Source organism: Salvelinus alpinus, chromosome 21 (assembly GCF_045679555.1).
Source record: "Salvelinus alpinus chromosome 21, SLU_Salpinus.1, whole genome shotgun sequence".
Lineage (NCBI taxonomy): Eukaryota > Metazoa > Chordata > Actinopteri > Salmoniformes > Salmonidae > Salvelinus > Salvelinus alpinus.
The window spans coordinates 3492779-3501090 of NC_092106.1; the positions used below are offsets into that span (position 1 = coordinate 3492779).

General features: G+C 40.8%; 1 protein-coding gene across 6 annotated transcripts in view; it reads left to right on the forward strand.

Moving 5' to 3' along the window:
• LOC139547600 (golgin subfamily A member 6-like protein 22) overlaps nt 1–4171 on the forward strand; it is a 39987-nt gene extending 35816 nt beyond the window's left edge. For all 6 annotated transcript variants that reach the window (XM_071356535.1, XM_071356536.1, XM_071356539.1 and 3 more), the window contains 2 exons: nt 1904–2025; nt 2321–4171. In XM_071356535.1, the coding sequence (XP_071212636.1) occupies nt 1943–2025; nt 2321–3062 (825 nt within the window). In that variant the 5' untranslated portion in view covers nt 1904–1942 and the 3' untranslated portion in view covers nt 3063–4171. The remainder of the gene's footprint in view (nt 1–1903; nt 2026–2320) is intronic.
• The last annotated feature ends 4141 nt before the right edge of the window (nt 4172–8312 follow it).

Sequence of the window (8312 nt, forward strand, 5' to 3'; positions counted from 1 at the left end):
TTTCAACATACCAATTAGGATCTGGCTAAAAATACTTGAATCAGTCATAGAGCCCATTGCCCTTTATGGTTGTGAGGTCTGGGGTCCGCTCACCAACCAAGATTTCACAAAATGGGGCAAACACCAAATTGAGACTCTGCATGCAGAATTCTGCAAAAATATCCTCCGTGTACAACGTAGAACACCAAATAATGCAGGCAGAGCAGAATTAGGCCGATACCCACTAATTATCAAAATCCAGAAAAGAGCGGTTAAATTCTACAACCACCTAAAAGGAAGCGATTCCCAAACCTTCCATAACAAAGCCATCACCTACAGAGAGATGAAACTGGAGAAGAGTCCCCTAAGCAAGCTGGTCCTAGGGCTCTGTTCACAAACACAAACACACCCCACAGAGCCCCAGGACAACAGCACAATTAGACCCAACCAAATCATGAGAAAACAAAAAGATAATTACTTGACACATTGGAAAGAATTAACAAAAAAACAGAGCAAACTAGAATGCTATTTGGCCCAAACAGAGAGTACACAGTGGCAGAATACCTGACCACTGTGACTGACCCAAACTTAAGGAAAGCTTTGACTATGTACAGACTCAGTGAGCATAGCCTTGCTATTGAGAAAGGCCGCCGTAGGCAGACATGGCTCTCAAGAGAAGACAGGCTATGTGCTCACTGCCCACAAAATGAGGTGGAAACTGAGCTGCACTTCCTAACCTCCTGCCCAATGTATGACCATATTAGAGACACATATTTCCCTCAGATTACACAGATCCACAAAGAATCGAAAACAAATCCAATTTTGATAAACTCCCATATCTACTGGGTGAAATTCCAGTGTGCCATCACAGCAGCAAGATTTGTGACCTGTTGTCACAAGAAAAGGGCAACCAGTGAAGAACAAACACCATTGTAAATACAACCCATATTTATGCTTATTTATTTTAACTTGTGTGCTTTAACCATTTGTACATTTTTACAACACTGTACTAATATGACATTTGTAATGTCTTTATTGTTTTGAAACTTCTGTATGTGTAATGTTTACTGTTCATTTGTATTGTTTGTTTCACTTTTGTGTATTGTCTACCTCACTTGCTTTGGCAATGTTAACACATGTTTCCCATGCCAATAAAGCCCCTTGAATTGAAAATTGAATTGAATTGATATTATTCGGTTCCACACTAAAACTGCGCTTTGACAAGTGTGATTTGAGGTGAGTCAAATATTTACAAAAGTTAACAATACATTAACCATCCGCTAGCCTAATTAGCCTATAAATCTGTCATGGTAAGATAACACATGTGAAGGTGAACGTTAATGTATTTGAAATATTTTTTATTTATGACATTATCTAGCTAACCTTATAAAATACAATTATTAATTATGGATTAGTTTTTTTCTGTTGCTATCAATCACTCCATCTGTATTTACTCTTCTGTCTGTTTGTCTTGCTGACTTATCTGTCTGTCTGTCTGTCTGACTATCTGTCTGTCTGTGTACTGTCTAGCCAGCATATTCCAGAAAGGTTCTTTCACATAGGCTCATATTCACAAAGTCTCATAGAAAGAGTGCTGATCAATACTCCCTTTTGTCTTTTAAATCAAACTGAATACGTTTTGATTGACAGGAGGGGACCTGATCCTAGATCAGCACTCCTACCCTGAAACCCTTTGTGAACACAATCCAGGTGTACTGTGATTAGGAAGTTGTGATGAGGTATTATTATATTAGTTGTGCTGATGCATGATGGGTTGTAGGCTAGAGCTTGAGTACTGTAGTCTGAAGGCTGTTTCTGAATTCACTGACCTGGTGAGTAAATGTTGTGTACAATGGCGCCATCTAGTGACAGAAACATAGAAACACACATTGTTGCTGAACGAAGGCATCTCTGTATTTTCCAGAAATAAAACTTGTAGACCTTTCCTGCAGTCTCTGAGGAGATGGACACCTCTTCTTCTTCTGGACGATCTCTGTCTCCTACCGGGACTGTCTTCTTACCCCCTCGTATCACGTGGAACAGTCTGTAAGTCATTCATCACATAACCTAGCTCTGGTCCAGGGCATTATGTGTGACTTGCTGAAGGAAGGCTCAGTGTCTGCAAGCTGTATGTAACGCCCTGGACCAGAGCTACACATTACCCACCTCTGGCCATCATGGACAGTCAACTCATCACATTCACATACTGTAAGTCCCAGTTGAGTGAGTTTTGTTATTAAAGGCAGTTTAATTGAGCAGATGTTGAATTATTATTGTAATATTATAATAAATTGTCTGAGTTCACTTCCTAAATAATGTGTTGACATTCCTTTGCTCCCAGCTACAAGCAGGCAGAGATGGAGGTTCAGTTCCTGAGGGAAGAGAAGAAGACCTGTACAGAGAAGGAAGCCCACATGCTTGAGTTGAGGGGGAAGGATCGAACGATCCGAAATCAGAAGAAGGAGATGGACAGACTTCAAGTGTGCCTCTGGGAGGAGGAAAAGAAGAAGAGGAATGGTGGAACGGAGAAGGACGAGATGATTGAACAGCTACAGTCTGAGGCAGACCATCTCAGAGCCCTTTTAAAAGATGAAAGGAGAAGAGTAGAAAGGGGTAAAATGAAAGAGTGGAAGGCTGAGATCCTGAGACTGAGGGAGGCAGAGAGCCAGAGGGAGTCAGAGAGCCAGAGGGAGTCAGAGAGCCAGAGGGAGTCAGAGAGCCAGAGGGAAGCAGAGAGACAGAGGGAAGCAGAGAGAGCCACAGAATGGGAGGAGAACCAGAGAAAAATGCAGGAGATCAACAGACTCAAACAACTGCTGGAGCTGCTGATGGTGGACCTACAACTGGCCCACGTAAGACATGTCATTGTTATTATTAAAAGGCAGTGTATATTCACCCAGCTGAAAATGAATGGCGGCGGACAGCTGTATGCTAACCCAATGTTAACTTTTATTCCTTTTCTTAACGTTAACCCTTACCTTAACCTCATTGAAACTATACCTAACCTTTACCATAACCCAACCCTAGGTCCTAAACCTAACCTTCATTTATCTCAACCCCTACGCCTTTCTTCTGCCAGTTGAATATCCACTTCCTTATTAACATCATTACTGTTGTTGTTGTTGATAACTGTATCTGTGCAGGTTGTAAATATTTGCATTAGTGAAACATCATTTGTAGGAGTAATTTCTACAAGCATAAACATCAGAGGCAACATTGTTGTAACGATTTGCAACGGGAATTTCTCAAACCCCTAACTGAATGGGCAAGCTAGTTGTGTGTTTGTATTTGTACACATTTGGGACATAATTGATTCCATAAAATGTCTCATAATTTTTTCAAACCATGTCAATACATTAATTGACAATGAATTGTCCAGATGAATTGATCAAAATGACCCTGCTATTGATGTTGTCCAGTGTTTGATTAAATTACCTAGGTCTAAGTTGTATTTCTATGTATCATTCTCTGCAAATGCTTTGAAAGTATGTCTTGGTCATAGATTATCACTAATTTCACCTTTTAAAATTAAGCAAGAGATAGAGAGATTGAGGCTATGGCAGAAAGTCATGGAGGATCAGCGACCAAGACTGGCCTGGAACAACAAACCTATTGAGACAGAAAGAGAGAGGGAAAGAGAGAGGGAAAAAGAGAAAGAAAGGGAGATGGAAAGGGAGAGAAAAGCAGAATTGGAAAGACAAGAAATGAAGAAGAAAGTGAAACAGGCAGAAGAAACGATAAAAGCGTTAGAACGAGAGATTGAGAGATTGAAAGAGACTGAAAAGGAAATCATATTTGAAAGAGAAAGAGACATGCGTATTGCAGAGAATGAGAAAGTCAAACTGGTTAACGAAAAGGTAAAAGAGTTGACTGAAAGAAGATATGACAACAAAAGAGATTCAATACAAAATCAAATTTGAAAGAGCGAAAGAAGCGTATAGAGGACAGAATGAGAGTGAAACAGGTTAACCAAAATGTACTAGTGTTAGACAGAGAGGTTGCGAGAATGAAAGAAGAGATTTGTTTGAAAGACGAGACTGAACCAGAGAGAACATTTGATAGAGACAGAGAGAGAGAAAATGATTGGAGACGAAGTGAAGAGGAGATGAAAAATAGAGTGGAGAGAGAGATGGAGATGGAGACAGCCCTCATCAATGACAAAAATAAGTCTGAATTGGAGGAAGTCTTCAAGAAAATCAAGGAACAGCTGAAAGAATTAGAAAATATGGAAATATAAATGGAAACAGAACCAAATGGACATGGAGGAGAAGACGGAGGGTGAGAACAACAAACAGAAAGAGGTAGAAAGAAAGAGAATGGAGAAAATACCAAAACAGAGACAACAAGAAGATGAGAAGAAGAAGGAGATGGAGAGAGAAGAAGAAGAGGAGAGATGCAAACAGAAGCACATAGAGATGAAAGAGGAACAAAGAGAGAGGGAGAAAGAGACACAGAGAGATCAAAGGGAAGAGAATGGAGAAGAGACAAACAAATAGGGAAAGAGAAGAAGAGAGGCAGAGAGAGATTGAAAGAGAGCATGAAGAAGAAATATGTAAACAGAAGCAAATAGAGATGGAAGAGGAAGAACGAGAAAGGGAGAAAGAGAGACAGAGAGAGACCAAAAGAAAGAGAATGGAGAAGAGACAAACAAATGTAGAAAGAGAAGGAGAGAGACAGAGAGAGATTGAAAGAGAGCATGAAGAAGAAATATGTAAACAGAAGCAAATAGAGATGGAAGAGGAAGAACGAGAAGAAGAGAGACAGAGAGAGATCAAAAGAGAGAGATAATAGAGGCAAACAGAAGAGAGGAGATGGCTGAAGAGGAAAGAAGGGAGATCCTTGAAAATTTCAAGAGGGGTGACTTGGAGGAGGAGGAGAAGGAAGATGACAAGAAGGACATTCTCCCACCTGATAAAAGTATCCGAAGGAGAGCTGTGGGCTGGGTAAATAAGAAGTGGGAGAAGAGGAACCTCAAAAAGATTGAGAGAACGTATCAGAGAGAAGCTGAGGAGGGCTATAAGATCGTCCACATAGGTAAGACCTGTTTTCCCTCTGCTTATGACATCATCCTCTTTAGTCTCCTCTACACACATAAGTTCTACACCAGTCACCATGTTGCATCATTGTTTCAATATAAAACTACTGTCTAAAGAATATGTTAGCTAACATGGCTAATTGAGTGACTGACTGACATAACAAGAAAAATACGGCTGATGTAACAACCATATGTTTAAATGGTACATTGTGTCATCTACTAGTCTAACTCTCAAGACTAAGTAGAGACCCAGAAAGAGTTCCTAAAAAACACACACAAAAACGTGTTTTGGGGGGATCCGGGGGCTATTAGTGGCCATGCGGCCCTAAGCGATCACATATGCCCTGGCACTATACAAAGAATAGGTGCAATTCGGGACTTATGTTCAACTTAGGGTCAGGTCAATTCGGAATGGGAATTATTGCACTTTATTGACAAATTCTATGCCTTGCTCAACTGAAAAGAGTAAAGAATCATTGAGATCCAACTGTGTTTTCTGTTCTTCATTCCCTGTGTCCATTACATTTAAGTTGATACCGGATCCCTAAGTTGAATGTGAACTCTACTTCTTCTCCCCTACCAGCCATCCCTGGACACACAAGGCTAACATCCACCATAACCCAGGCAGAGAGAGAGAGGGAGAAGAGGAAGGAGCTGTTGAAGGCTGAGGAGAGGAAGAAGATGGAGCATTTCAATAAGCAGTGGAGAGAGCAGTCCCTGCTTAAAAAACGGACTCATCAGAAACTGAAGGAGGAGAGGGAGAGGATGAAGGAAAAGTACCTGGAGCAGATGAATCTGGAGGCTGATGCTCAAATCAACACCCGGTGTCTAACCACCAAACACAGCCACGATTACAACCACGGTCAGGAGTTGCCAGCAGGAGTGGCCAGAGAACCAACAGGGGGGGCCAGAGAGCCAGCAGCTAGAAGCTCCAGAAGAGGCTGAAACATCAGAGCTAACCTCAAAGAAAAAGAAAAGGCCAGGGATCTGGAAGAGAATTAAGATGGGGTAAAGAATGATTAAACATCTATTCATGTTTTACACTGTTAATACATATGTTATCCAAATGTGAGGGTTTAGTGTACATGCAACACACATGTAAATATATAGATACTTACCTGTCTCTGATGTCTTACAGCATTCCTGACGTGCTGTCTGCCTAGAGCTGGAACTCGATGAAGACACTGTACCACTGAGGTTACGTTGGTAATTAAAAGTGTCGCCCAATAATTCCTCCTCCTCTTTAAGTCATCAAGCCACATTTCCTCCACAAAACATTATCGTCTCCTCAAGCCAACAAGTATCCTCTTTATCAGGCAACAAACCATCGAAGGTCAGTGACCCTCCTCCCCAGAGCAGAGGTTCTCATCTTTATCATAGTTAAATTCATCTCTGATCACCACCTCTACTGTCCTAGAAAATATCCCCAAAATGGAAATCTCAAACCAGTGGCTCCACAAACCAGAGTTTCTCATCTTTATTCAAGTTGAACGCAACTCTGATCATTTCCACCACCCCACCTGTTAAGGGGAGGTGCTGAAAAGGAGGTCTGGGAGGAGGTCTGCAGGTAGCCTGGACCGGGACCGGACCGGTAGCAGCTAAGTTGCTGGTTCCATCCCCGTGCAGAGCTGCTCAAGTCATGCCAGTGATTTTGATGATGTTATTTTTGTTAGCAAAGTTTTGCGCTTTCATAAAAGCATTTATTAAAAAAGAAATATTGTTGTTACGGTGTGGATTGTTTTGTTATTTATTAGAATTGAAACATCCAGTAGTCATGGTAGATGTTAGACTTTCAATGAGACACCTAACATTCCATCAGTTTGCTACAATGTGTGAAATGTTATATTAGAGAGGAGTCCTCTATACACATCTATTTTCGACCATAGGAGAAATATGAGATTGAAATAGCTTCTCTAAGAATCTGAGGAGAGAGCAACAGTAGACGCGTCGTTAGCTCTCCCACCTCCAGTTCAGTACTTGGGTCATTCCACCAGTTGAGTACTTTTTGGGGAGTGTAACTTTTATTTCACCTAATTCTAACATTCTGTCATAAAGAGCACATGTTCAACTTAATAAAACACATGTTTTCCCATCTCAAAAGTAAAAAATACATACTATAGCAAGTGCCTATTAAGTGCCAAATAAAGTGACAGGGTTGACTGTAACAGAGTTGACTATTTCATTTAGAATCAACCATAGATGCCCATGTGACAGGGGGAATGGAATGCAAGCTTACCAAACAAATGTAAATTGTTTAAACATATCTAGACTGTCTATCTATTGGTAACAGGGTTGATGTGTTATAATTCGATTAAGTTCATATTTATATCCAAAAACCTCCTCCATGTTCAGAAATGCCTCCAAAATATCCGGCGAAATTGCAGAGCCACGTCAAATAACAGAAATACTCATCATAAACTTTGATGAAAGACATGTTTTATATAGAATTAAAGATACACTTGTTCTTAATGCAACCGCTGTGTCAGATTTCAAAAAGCTTTACGGCAAAACACTATTCAATAATCTGAAAACAGCGTTCAGCCACAAAAGCAAGCCATACAGTTACCCGCCCAAATTGTGCAGTCAACAAAACTCATAAAAAGTATTATAAATCTTCACTTACCTTTGCTGGTCGTTGTCGGAATGCACTCCCAGGACTCCCACTTCCACAAGAAATGTTCGTTTTTGTCGGAAATGTCCATTTGTCCAAATAGCTATTTTTGCAGCGTGTTTGGAACAAATCCAACGTCAGGGAAGCGCATTCACTAAAACCTGACGAAATGTCCAAAAGTTCCGTAACAGTCCGTAGAAACATGTCAAACGATGTATTGAATCAATCTTTAGAATGTTTTTAAAAATCTTGAATAACGTTCCAACCGGAGAATTACGTTGACTTCAGATGAGCGATGGAACGGAGCTCCCTCTCATGTGAACGCGCATGGTCAACTGGCCACCTCACGGCAGACCTGACTAATTCTCCTCTCATCCGGCCCCCCTTCACAGTAGAGTCATCAGACAAAGTTCTACAGACTGTTTACATCTAGTGGAAGCCGTAGGAAAACTCATCCATATCTCGCTGTGAAATGGGAGCTTGGTTGAATCTACCAGCCTCAGAATTTCCACTTCCTGTTTGGATTTTTTCTCAGGTTTTTGTCTGCCATATGAGTTCTGTTATACTCACAGACATATTAAAACAGTTTTAGAAACTTCGGAATGTTTTCTATCCAATAATAGTATGCATATATTAGCAACTATGACTGAGGAGCAGGCCGTTTACTCTGGGCACCTCCGTGCACCT